Source organism: Panthera uncia, chromosome D1, assembly GCF_023721935.1.
Source record: "Panthera uncia isolate 11264 chromosome D1, Puncia_PCG_1.0, whole genome shotgun sequence".
NCBI classification, from domain to species: domain Eukaryota; kingdom Metazoa; phylum Chordata; class Mammalia; order Carnivora; family Felidae; genus Panthera; species Panthera uncia.
Genome location: NC_064808.1, coordinates 109766919 through 109779675, shown reverse-complemented (window position 1 = coordinate 109779675; position 12757 = coordinate 109766919). Strand labels below are relative to the sequence as shown.

The window sequence follows — 12757 nt, the reverse complement described above, 5'->3', positions numbered from 1 at the left end:
TATGAGTCTCTTACGGTTTGCCTCCTTCCCTCTCTGTAACTTTTTCTCCCCCTTCCCCTCCCCCATGGCCTTCCGTCAAGTTTCTCAGGATCCACAGAAGAGTGAAAACATATGGTATCTTTCTCTGTATGACTTATTTCACTTAGCATAACACTCTCCAGTTCCATCCACGTTGCTACAAATGGATAGATTTCATTCTTTCTCGTTGCCAAGTAGTATTCCATTGTATATATAAACCACATCTTCTTTATCCATTCTTCGGTTGATGGACATTTAGGCTCTTTCCATAATTTGGCCATTGCTGAAAGTGCTGCTATAAACACCGGGGTACAAAGCCCCTGTGCATCAGCACTCCTGTATCCCTTGGGTAAATTCCTAGCAGTGCTATTGCTGGGTCATAGGGTAGATCTATTTTTCATTTGAGATACAATCGACATACAACATTGTACTCATTTTAGGTGCGTGAGGTGAAGACTCCACACTTGTCCATGTTACAAAATGGTCACCACCGTGGGTGTGGTCCACACCCATCACCTCCCACAGTCACTGTGCCTCCTTTTTCCAATGTAGACTCCTTATGTCATGGCCTACCTGGATATCCCACAGACATTTCAAAACTTAGAAAACCTAAGCAACTCTTCCCAATTCTTACCTTTTCCTCACAAAGCTGTGCATCTCCAAGTCGTCCCCCACCTCAGCAAAGCTGCCACCATCTGTGACATTTGTCCTTAGGGTCTAGGAGGCCATCTGGGAATTACTTCTCTTCTCAGCCCCATCGTGAAGTCCTGCTCTCTTCTGTATTCTTGTCTGACTCTGCAGTGTGACTGCTTCAGTCCCAGCCACGATCCCCTCACCTGGTTTCACACCTCCCTCAAAACCTCCCCAGTGCCATTCCCTCAAACGTTCAAAGCAGCCCAAAGCAGAGTAGATCTCCCTATTATTCTGTCAAAGACACCGATGGTTTTCCTTTGTGACTCTTATTACATTGATGGTTGCATGTACATGTTTGTGGCTATCTGCCTATATTTTTTCTTGCTGGATTATAATCTTGATGAGGGCAGGGCTGTGTCCATTTTCTGAGATTCCGATGCCTACAACCCAGCACAGTGCCTGGCACACGGAATATGATCGACAAATTATTCCCCAATGAGCAAGTTAAAGTGTGAGTATGCTCTTACTGTGTGGTTGCCCAGACATGCCACTTAGGGGCAACAAATCTACCTCAGGATAAGCATTTGCCCGTGGACTTCTCGCACAGACAGCCACAAAATGAGTACAAGAGGATACTTTCATGTGTGGGTGGACATGAGCAGACCACGAGGTCAGGCAAAGGGGCTCCACGGAGGGAACAGATACGTAAAAGGAAAAGATGAAGAGCGGGTGTGTTGGATTTTCTCCACCTGAAAAACAAAGTGCACGAACGAGGTGACTTGTGCTAACCGTAGGATCCCGCTTCACAATTTTCTCTAGAGCCTTCCCTGCAAGATCACTTCCCTAGATCCTTCTCCTGGGGTATAGCAGGAACACATACGACGTCTGGGGGGTGGACATAGGGACACCTCTTCGTCGGACACCAGGGGAGGACAAGGGGCACATTGTCTTCAGTTCGGGATGGGCTCATGGTGAGGCTGCCGCATGGAGACCCTAGTACTGACACCACTGGCCAAGGATCTCAGCTGCCTTCTGTTTCGCCCCTACCCCACCCAAGGTTGTGAGGACGAGTCATTCTCGAAGCAAACGAAACAATAAAGCAACTGGCTGATCGTCTTTATTAAATAACAAGCAAACAGTCTATATACAGTCAGTCGTCTCGCACACGAGTGTTCTCCATTCTCCTGGGGAAGCTGCTCTGTGTGACCCAAGTGCGCGCCGAGCAGCCTGCTCGAAGGGCCCGTCATAGGTGAGGCTGACCGGCCAGACACGCAGCTTATACTCGTGCTCTGTCAGTGCATGTGCAGCAGTTAGTGAACCGTTTCGATTCACAAAGACTCAGGTGAAGAATCATCGGCTTCGTTTCAAATGCCCACGTGGTGCTTCTAGACACCTCAACAGTTCAACCAGCTGTTGGTCTTCAACACGTGTGTCACTTTCTTTGCATTGGGGTCAAACTCCAACTGCGAAGATCCACTGAAGAAATAGTAAAACCCTGGAAATACGGACAAGGGAAATAAGGGGATATCTGTTCAAAAAAAGAAGTTGGCAACATGCAGAACTCAGAATAGTAGATGATGAAAATTACAAAGCGTTTATGGAGTTTCAATATGTGTCAGGGACGATGATAAGCGTTTTAGATGATTGTTTTTTCATTGATTTCTGCAACGATCCTATGAGGGAAGTATATCTAAGTCCATTCTATAGATGAGCAGGTGAAGGCTCACAGTCTGCTTGCCCGAGGTCACCCCTGGGCGGGTTGGAGACGGCACTCCATTCCAGCGCAGTCTGGCAGTAAAGCCAGGTTCAGGTCATCAGGTTATTCTGCTCTGATCAGACAAAACTCTCTGCTTCTGTGGAAACTGTGATCTCTTTACTTTTGTTTTTCCTGACAGCCCTCCTCCCCTTTCCTCGCTTCATAGCCTGAGGGTCACGTGTGGCCCCAGAGAAGCATAGAAACTCTTTCCAAACACCACAGGACCCTTTACGGCTCTTCCATCATGGTGCTTGGGTTACCCTTCGAGAAGGATCACCAGCCACCAGCCATCTCTCTTTGATTAGGGGAAAAAAAAGTTTTTAAAAACTTTGTGCACACGCAAAAGCAATGACAGTAATGCCTTGGTTTGTGAGCATAATTTGGTCCAGAATCATGCTTGTAATCCAAAGCAGTCGTACATCAAACCGAACTGCAAGGACCATTGGCTCAGTTGCGATCATATGACATTCGGCATCATGTACTACTCGTATTGCAAGACATCACTCGTGTATCAGGTTAAAATGTATTAGAAATGTTTGCTTGTCTTGCAGAATACGCGCAGAACAAGTTACTCACAATCCAAGGTTTTACTGTATTTGCAAGTGAGCCCTGTGGGCAATGGCTGACTACTCAGGAAAATCTCCCAACAGGATGGAGGGGAGGAGAAAGCCAGCCAGTTAAGAAACTTGGCCACGCCCCCGAGGGGTTTTATAACGACATGGGAATCTGAAAGATAACAGCTCTGGAGGTGAGGAAGTGACTCTCAAGCACTTTGGTTTTATCCACACGGACAAAATATAGGGATTTGTGTTGATTATTGTTCTGATTCAAATCAACGTACTATATAAAGTCGTCATAGAAGTGGTACAGACCTGGTAATTGAAATCTAGGGGAGGGAGGTGGAAATTGGTTAAAGGAAACCCATCATCACAAATCAATCCAGTTGCCCTCTTCCCTCTGACACCAAGTGGCCCGTTGCCAACAGAGCAAGTACCCTCTTACCAAATGCTTCAAAAGCAGCATCAACCTTCGAGTCAACCCCTGGAAAGTCGTCTGCTATTTTCTTGGGGAAGTCTGGCTCCATGGACTGTATCTTCTCATCAAATCTGCAGCCAGTCAAAGAAACACAGCTCAGCATTGCACGGAGGCCACGTTACCCACATTCTTAAGTCATGTTTGGTTTCATGTGGAATTCTAGTAAACTTTCTAAGTACTGCAAATAAATGTCAAACGTGTTTAGCACTACAGAAATATGGGACTTGAATGGAACTGCACGCTTAGTTCTTAGAGCTGTATCTCCACCAGGACCAGAGTCAACAGCCCGGTCTGGAAGATGTTTGTTACCATATTTCTTAAGCCTGGACAGAAAGAACCTTAATCGTCTTTCAACCACAAAGACACGAAGGTATGCACGAACAGGTGCATGAAGCGAATTGGCTCATTTATCTCAAATACACATCTCCAGTTCTCTGCCATGCCTGACTCCTATACGTCCTCCCCACCCTGCACATCTGCATTTCCTAGGGCAGCCTGTTAGGAAAAGGCAGAGTGGTGAGAAGGAAATCACAGTGAATGTGTTTTGGACTCAGGGGCTGGACCTTGGTTGGTCTGCCCAGTTGTGTGGGCCGCCGGCCCAGGAATCAGCCTCTGTGTGAGTCCTGGGTTCTATCCATAAAACTTAAGCAGGCAGCACTAATGAGGGGTGGAGCTTAAGGGAAGCCCTTCACAATCATAGAGCAAATTTGGGAAGATGAGACAAACACCCAGGGAGGCAGTGAGTCCACAGGAAAGGAATGCTAAACTGTGGCCTGGATTCTTGAGGCTTCTTTCAAATCCATCTGGGTTTGGAGTCCTGGCAGGGAAGGTCCGTAGGGGGGGCGGGGACTCGAGCCAGGACTTTAGGGTGAGTGGGCTTGGGGGAGGGGCGAAGGAGAGATGAGGCCGTCCAGGCAGGTGGGGCAACAGCAGAGGGAAGGTCCAGCCTGTGGCACAAGGGCTCAAGGCAGGAGCGCTTAAGAAATGCCGATTACCAGGCGCTGCTGCGTTGGAAAGTAGGCGTGTATCCGTCCTCGTCAGTGAGACGGAAGCAGGACTGAGAGTGAGGTGGGGGTCCCTCAGGGAAAGAACCTAACGTCCCTAAGCAGGCTGCTCACAGAGTCGTCCCAACCGCGTCTTACCGCCAGTATTTGTCCTCTACAAAGAAGTACGCTTTCTCCTTTTCCTTATCAAAAAGAGCGGCGTCTATTTTCCTGACACTCGGAGGGAAACCCAGGGTGTGGATGCCTTTCGGATAACCTGCTTGTACCTCGGTTCCTCTGATGGCCCAGAACTGATTTCCTGTTAAGAAAAATAACTCACGGAATTATTTCATTATTTCTACATTATTTACCTAGTTACTTATAAACGCATTTAATTTGTAAACGTTAAGCCTTTGAGTTTTAGAAATACTTGTTAGCGCCTTGGGTTTTCACAGTAAAAATGTAATCCCCGGCTCAAAGTGGGCATTGAACAACAATGTGTGGATTGAATGAATGAACACAAATCAAAGAAGGGAATTTACAACTCTGAGCCATGTATTTTGCTATGTTCATTTCTATCATTTGTAAAACATAAAGAAAATAACATCCGTTCCAGTTAGTTCTTCATTGCCTGAGAGCAACAATGTAGATACAATTTGTGATAGTAGAGAAAATCAAAGTCCTATTCAATTTTCCTGTGAAAGGGTTTTATTTCAACAAGTTAGAGAAATTATCGTATAATAATTACCTTTGAAAGTGAAAACGATATCCTTGCTAGTCTCTTCATATGCGGCATCCAAGCCCGAAGGTAGAGATGGCCAAAACGAGGAGATCAAATAAAACCCAGGCTCAGGCGTCCTGAGGGATTTTCGCCAAAAATGTCTGCAATATGAATAAAAACAAATGAAAACTGAAACCCAGACCTTCGCCTGTAGCACATTTTTCTCATTGACCTGCCTCACCCATCTTCCCGCATGCTCTCATCCTCTGGCTGGATGACAGGCAGAAATTAGGTGTACTTCCAATGGGAAAATATGTTTTCTTTCTCCTGGGAAGCCTGCACCAGACCTCCTGGCAAAGAAAAGTGATCCTGTGGCGAAATTAATTAGCCAAGTGTAACCTCTAAATACCTACAATTCATGCACACTGCTGTGTGTGCGACAACATGGCTTACATTTTCTTTTTTTTTAATGTTTATGTATTTTTGAGAGAGAGAGAGAGAGAGAGAGAGAGAGAGAGAGACAGCACGAGCAGGGGAGGGGCAGAGAGAGAGGGAGACACAGAATCCGAAGCAGGCTCCAGGCTCTGAGCTGTCAGCACAGAGCCTGACTTGGGGCTCGAACCCACGAACCGTGAGATCATGACCTGAACCAAAGCCAGACACTTAACCAACTGAGCCATCCAGGCGCCCCGTGGTCTACATTTCTGAAAAGACAGACCGCTGTGTGCATGTGCGTATCTGTGTCTGTAAGTATTTTTTGGTATATGCATGGAAACCTCCTGGAAGGATGTACAGGGGTCCTTGAGTACGGGGATACCCTAGGGAACCCAGATTAGTGTGGTGAGGGAGACGTGCTTTCTACTTTCTGCCTGTTTGTGCAGCTTGAAATGTTCTCTTAAGTGCATGTGTATCCTGCAGACAGGAAATTATTGATTCAATGTAACACTCTCCTGACTCCATTTTTAAAGGAGGTAAAGATAAAGTTGCGATTCTGAAGTTGGACTTTTGAAAAGCAAGCGTGACTTATAGGAACAACAAGGAGAGGACAAGAATGTACGTCAAAAGAATAGATAGGGAAATAGAATCTTCTGGTCTGACCTGTCTTTAAAGAACAGGATTTCTCCCCTCAGAGAGCTGATGGCATCGAAGGACAAAGCAGGATCGCACGTGGCTGGTGTCCCAGGTTCTGGAGGCACAGATTCCGTGGGCGCCGCGGGGCCATCAGGGGATGACATAGGGGGAGGTCCTAAAGGAAACAGATGTGGGGGATCAAACATGAGGCGAAATGGGATGCTTCCGTCGATTTCTATGCTTTCTAAACACTCTCTGAGTGCGTTGAGACGAATTGCAAATGCTTTATGCAGCATTTTAAAGCTTTCCCCGAAGACCATGACTGCAAAGCTCCAATGCCTCCTTTTTCCAGCATCACTCACCATACAGGGACTGGATGCCGTTCACATCATCTTGGGCAAGGTGGAAGCGGGTCAGGTCTGTGCGTGGGTTGTAGACGGGATACATCAAAGCTGTGGGGTCCGCCGAGTGATAGAGACCCAGGGAATGGCCGAGTTCATGAGCAGCAACGAGGAATAAGTTGGTCCCTATTTAAGAAATCATAAATAATAGTTCCTAATCCCTTAAGTACATGTACATCACACAAGTCAGCTGTATTTTATTGGCTTACTTACTGGAAGCACAGAGGGCCTTCTTTGCCTTGTTTTTTGGTTGACTGATCGATTGATAACACACTTAACGGAAAGCCTAGCGTTTTTTAATGCTTCTCATTCTTGAAATCAGTCTTCGAGACAAAATATCCAGTGTGTCCACCTACTGCCCTCTCCCACCTCAGAAGCCTATTTACTTCATGAAAACAAGGTCCTCTTTCTTGTACTCCGGAGGGGAACCAACCCACTTGTTTAGCACATTCATAAATATTTCTCTTCATTTGTCAATGAAAAGCTAAACACTGTCTCAACGTATTAATGTTTGCCAGTTATAGTCTCAGTTAAAGGAATCACAGTTTATTCAACTCAAATCTGAAACCCTAAACAATCATACTTTTGTATGCAGACTGTTGCCTGCATAATTTTTCAACCCCAGGATCATTATTAAGTACACATTGGGTCTGGAAATATTAGTAATGATAATTGTCATAGGGCTTGTTAAGATTGGTCTAAAACATAGCATGCCTAATCATGCCCAGCATTTGTCACAAAAGAGACTTTGACCACACGAACACTAGCTGCATTCATATATTTTTTTCCGCGTATTATTAAAAAAAAACCCAGGGTGCTGACATTGGAAATCGTTGGGTAATTACGTTTGACATGCGAAGTTTACTTTTGCGAGCATTATCTGTGTAACTTGTGATCCTACTAAAGTCCTCATTTGTGACTTTGCAGGAAGAAGTTGTTAATTCGATCAAACCAAAGAAATTTATCCGGCACTAACCTCACATTTGTACTCCCTATAGATATTCTGTTTGCATTTTGATTATAAATCCCAGAAAATTTCAGAGGTTAGTATTATTTGTTTTAGCCAGTTGTTTGAAAACGTTGGAAGTCAGTCCTCAAAGTATACAGCTATGAACTGAGAAATACCGTCCTACCTAAAAAAATTGGGCACTGTATTTGGGGGCTAGTGTCTCCCTTTAGAACAAGTCCCTAAAAACTCCTCTTAACCTAGAGAGAGTAAAAGGCTGATTTACCAGAAAAACCTAAACTGGGACCTCAGTTTCTGGAATTTAACTCCCATCTCCATTTTGAAGAGTATAGAAGACATTTCCCCCAATTTGGATATAAGCACTATCAAGGGCCCATTTTAGCACAGAGGCAAGGCAACACGTGGTCCCTTGGATATCTGCAATTCGACACAATGAGAAAATACTCTTAAGGATGGTCCTAAGATCATACTAGAACCATCGTCCTCAAAGAAGTACTTTAACAATGCCTCCAAAGCGTGCTTACCAAGACAGAGAATAAACTTTTTAGACATCTGAAAGTGTTTTCAATAATGATCAAAACAAAAATACATTCTACTTCTTGAGCCATTTGGGAAATCTAGAACACACCACTTCTCGAAGATTTGTAGCCTCTCAGAATTTTCTAAATCTAAAAAAAAAACAACAAAAATAACCCACCCAAATCATTCTGAGAGATGTGCGACTCACCTGATGTATCCTTTGTCCACTGCTCATCATCGTCAAAGTGAGCATCTCCATTAATGCCGGGCCCCGGCGCGTAGGCATGACCCAAAACATTTCCAGGTCCATCAAAAGGGATAAAGTCTCCATGATCTGACGGAGAAAGTGTTTTTATTTGAAAGATAGGTAATTAAAATACCTTTGGAGTCTTCCTACCCCCACCCCCCACAACAGCACTACATAAATGGATGCATTTCATATTGTTTTTGGTTTTTACCTCTAACTGCAAAAAAGATCATTATGTCAGCCTCTCCTTCGTAAATCTTGGAGAAAGTAAGTGGTGTCACCTCCTCCCAGGCTTTCAGAGCCTTCTCAAAGGCAGAGTCAACAGCCTCTCTCGGCAAATCCAGTGTGTAATTCACAATCCTTTAAGAAAAAAATCGAAGAGATTATTTTCCCCTGTGATGGTACTTGGTAAAATCGCAGTGTGACGTGATTGTTACCTTTGGACCCGTTACCTGTAGGTGAGGTGAGTTTTCCTCCACTTCGGCAGGCCAGGGAAGGTGGTGAACTGGCCCACGTCGGGAACGCCGCACCGGGGCTTGCGTATCATCGCCAGAGTGTCAGGGTCCAGCTTCCCCGTCACCTCCAACCCGAGGAACTTCTGCATTTCTCGGACTTTTTTAACGACAGGTCCGCTGTGCCTTCTTCTGACAAACTGTGTCACATCCTTTGCGAGGTCGTAGTAGTTCTCCAGGTATTGCTAGTGGGGTAGTAAGTACAGTCATGATTTTTAGCCTTTCGTACTAAATTGCAGCTGCAGACCCCATCTAGTTCCGGTATTCCTCCAGCTGGCTAAAATCAAAATACGTGACATATTCCATTCCATTCTTCAATTACGGATTCTTCCTTGCGTCTGTCTTGTCTCTGTAACCAACTAACGTCTGGAGCTTAGTCTACTCCCCAAGCAATGACAATGGCGTGGAAGCTGAGACCAATATCTAATGAACTTAAGGCAGAAACACAAAGCCAAAAGGCTTCTTTGGGCATATTTGTGTTTCAGTCACACTTATTCAAGCCCTTCAACTTTCTACTTTGTGCTTCTCCCGGGGACCTGACTTACGAGAGAAAGTTGGACAGATCTCTGGGTCCGAACACGACACTAGCCATGTAAATACTTAGCTTAACTTCCCCTGGATTAAAATACCTGAAGAAGTTCCATTGCAAGATGCATTTAATTACACCCTCCTCTTGTACTCTTGCCCCTCGAGCCCCAGTGCTGCTGCTCCCAGGGGGTCAGGATCTTAGGCAAACGCCTAAGGTTTCTGGCCTCTGTTTGCTCCTGCATGAAAGGAGACACAGTAGGCTGGGGAGACCCCTCCACATCCCACACTTCCTAACCTCCTGTCCCTGAACTTCTCCTCCACAGTGAGCCCGAAGCATCCCGTGTGTTTATGAATGGAAAGCAGGGGTGGTGTTCCCACTCGGCCCTGCCAACGCCTGTGGGAGATGCGTCCGTCAATTACCTGAAGGAGGTCCATGTTGCTGTCCTTGTCCTCTGCGGCTCTGTCCACTGGATAGGCTGAGCACACGGCCACACAGAGCAGCAGTAGAGCCGGAAGATTCTGCATTTCCACTGGCTCTCCTTGGCTCTTTGTCGTCTTAGTGCTTTCCTCTCTGCCTACCTTCTCCTGGGTCCGCCGAATGGAGCCCTGACTTTTATAGGGCGACAGTGTTGGTTTAGGTCACCCACAGCTTGACTCATGACTGCTTTCATCCGAATGGCAGCAGGACCCTGTCCAAAAATTCCAAATCCAAAGTAGGATGATACAACCTACTTTACTAATTTCTCTCAACCTTTCCAATTTTGCAAATCAAAACAGTGATTAAGCTCCAGGAAATGCTTCCTGTCTTCGTAAGATGAAAACTAGGGCTTTTTTTTTTTTTTTTTTTTTTATTCTGGAAAGAAAAAGTGACTGGAATTTACTAGACAATTTCTGTTTGCGGTGTTTGAGAGGAGAAATAGGCTGACTCGGTAAAAAGTCAGAATTGAGTAGGACTTCTAGATGCGGTCTTATTTTAAGAAAAACGTACTTAAAATCAAATGTAATGAGATGTGAGTAAATGCAAAGAGTCGTATTCGTTTCTGTCAAAACGGAAGAAGCAAGATCTAGAATAAAGCTGGAAGGGAGAGTTCAGTTTTTGAGTCTTTGATTTGAAATACGTGCTCTTGGTATCTCCTTGGGTTCCTGAGTTTTTGAGGAGAGAAAGCTCAAGGGGAGGAGAGAACAAAGATCGCGAAGAAGGGAGTGCATCCTTCTCTTCTGGTCTGTGCAGGTCTGTGCCCGGTTTATTGACAGGTGGCCTTCCTGGAACAGGGGCTCTGTAAAAACAGTGGCAGCATCGAATGATTTACTTTGCACAGGACTGGAATTCTCTGTCAGTATCTCCTACACATTTCTTACTCTCTTCCAATCCCTTTCCCTCCACCTTCCATTCAAATTCGTAGATAGTTTGAACTTAAAAAACAAAAGCCACCCTGAATGGTCTCCCCAGGGTGCTCACCTGTTTTTTCTCTCTTCTTCCCTTTCTCTCCCTTCCCCTCCCCTGCCTTCCTCTCACTCCTCTTCTGTGACCTGTGGAGGGCTGCTCACGTGGGCTGTGTAACAGGTGCTCCTCTGGAAGACAGGAGACATCCCCAGGGGGAGACCTCCGGCCCCCTCTCCCCGGCCCACCCACCTCCCTTATCGAAAGGGAGTGCAAACCCTAGAGGGCGAAATTCACAGTTGCTAAACGTTGGCTGAGGGCACATTTTATCCGTCACCACACTTCGGTTTTCCTTTGTCTGCTTGCCTATCCGCTGGCCACGCGACAGACGGCCGGCCAGTGCGAACCTGTGAAATGACCCACGGGCTGTCCGTGTCCAGAACATTCAGTAAGGGCAAGTGCTGCTCTCGATGCCTTACTGGCTTTACCTTTTGTCTGTTTCTGAATAAACACCAGGGGTATCTCATCGAACGTGCATCAGAGATGTGGTAAGACCCTGGAACTGGAGGCGCCCAGGTGACCGATGGCCACCGGGCAGGGGCTGGGCATCGAGTGTGAACACTGGCGTTCGGACTCAATTCTATCGAAAGACACCTCATTCCTTCAGAGGAGAGAATTTGGACCTCGTCTTGACCGAAATCAGGGGGAACGCTGGTGCTCACTGACGTCAGCATAGCTGAGGGGGCTGGGACTGGGGAAGCGGGTGGGTGGGCAGGGGAGGTGGGAGGGGGACGTGAAGCACAGGTCTCAATTCCTTCCGGATCAAGGGTTTTTTCTAAATTTTCTCTGGTGTCATAACTCAGAAAACACATTTCAAGGTTATGGGGAAACCTTACAGACATCATGTTTATTTTCCCAGAGGTTCAAAGAGGATTGGCACAACGGGCCGCGCTGTTGTTCCTGAAATAAACGCAAGAGTCTGCTCGTGCAGAGTTTGTCCTCTTATAAAACGGCGACTGAGAGGTCTCGGGAAGTCTCGAGCCTCCAGAAGAGTTCATTTTTGGCTTCTTAGTGGTGCCTTGCACCCACGTCTCTTGCGGACTTTTCCTGCTGGACTGTTGACCTGTCTGCCTCCCCTCCATCGCCGGGGCTCCTCGTTCATCTCTGAGCTCCTAGTGGTGAGCATAGTGTCTGGTGTAAAGCAGGTACCCCAGAACTGCTGACAGAATTCATTAATATATTAGTTATGAATGAAGGGCTCACAGGAAAAAGCAAAGAGGTGAATGAAAAGTTAAAAAAAAAAACAACTCACAAATCATGCAGATGCTTCTAAATCCCCAGAACCTACATGTCATATTTACTGAATACCCTATGAACTGAATTCTTTTGCTTCACTGTCTTCGGAAAAGAATCAGGCAATCATCTTGAGTCTCTCTAGTAAAGAATAAATCGAAGGCTTGTGTACTCATATCCCTCGTTCCTTTGTCTGTAAAATACTCAAGATAGCAGCGTCAAGGGATTTTCTGACAATGGGTGAGAGTCAATTTGCATTTTGGAGATTAAATTTTAAAAGGCAATGTGTTAATGAGGAAGATAGGTAGGTTATGAGGCAACTGGGTGGAAGAAAGAAGGAAGAGACAGAGAATAAATACCCCAAAGGTAGAGGGGAATCTGTGAACACTAGGAGAAAAACACTGGCTTTTCCAGCACCGCAGTGAGAACGGCCATTCGCCGGATGACCATTTATCACAGGGCTGAACACGTACAAGGGTCACACGACGGCAGGTTGCGGAAAGCTAGCCTGAAGGGATCGGGCCTGGCAGGAAACTTAAATTCGATCTGATCCAAACTTGGGTTCAAAAGCTGGCAGCCAGTGCAAGCCTCATTCCTCCCCATAACTTCTCCCTTCTGTCCTCCCACTCACCACGCTTCTCCATGACTAATGAGACAAGATAATACATGAGGCTTGCTGCGGCCAGCTGATA

General features: G+C 46.0%; 1 protein-coding gene across 1 annotated transcript; it reads right to left on the bottom strand.

Annotated features, from left to right (window-relative positions):
• Positions 1–1757: 1757 nt before the first annotated feature.
• Positions 1758–9972, bottom strand: LOC125910766 (stromelysin-1). The gene is made up of 10 exons (XM_049614259.1): positions 9812–9972; positions 8804–9048; positions 8563–8711; positions 8313–8438; positions 6580–6744; positions 6245–6392; positions 5174–5307; positions 4585–4744; positions 3410–3513; positions 1758–2146 (listed from the first exon to the last, which is right to left on the bottom strand). The coding sequence occupies exons 1-10, from the start codon at positions 9914–9916 to the stop codon at positions 2046–2048; spliced, it is 1437 nt and encodes a 478-aa protein (XP_049470216.1). The 5' UTR covers positions 9917–9972; the 3' UTR covers positions 1758–2045.
• Positions 9973–12757: the final 2785 nt, after the last annotated feature.

What these genes read in the sequence shown, in the direction of transcription:
- LOC125910766 (XM_049614259.1), bottom strand. Translation starts at nt 9,916, where the DNA reads ATGCAGAATCTTCCGGCTCTACTGCTGCTCTGTGTGGCCGTGTGCTCA. An exon ending in GTGGACAAAGGATACATCAG is followed by an intron (nt 6,745 to 8,312) that starts GTGAGTCGCACA and finishes TTTCTTAAATAG; the next exon opens with GGACCAACTTATTCCTCGTT. An exon ending in TATCGTTTTCACTTTCAAAG is followed by an intron (nt 4,745 to 5,173) that starts GTAATTATTATA and finishes TTTTCTTAACAG; the next exon opens with GAAATCAGTTCTGGGCCATC.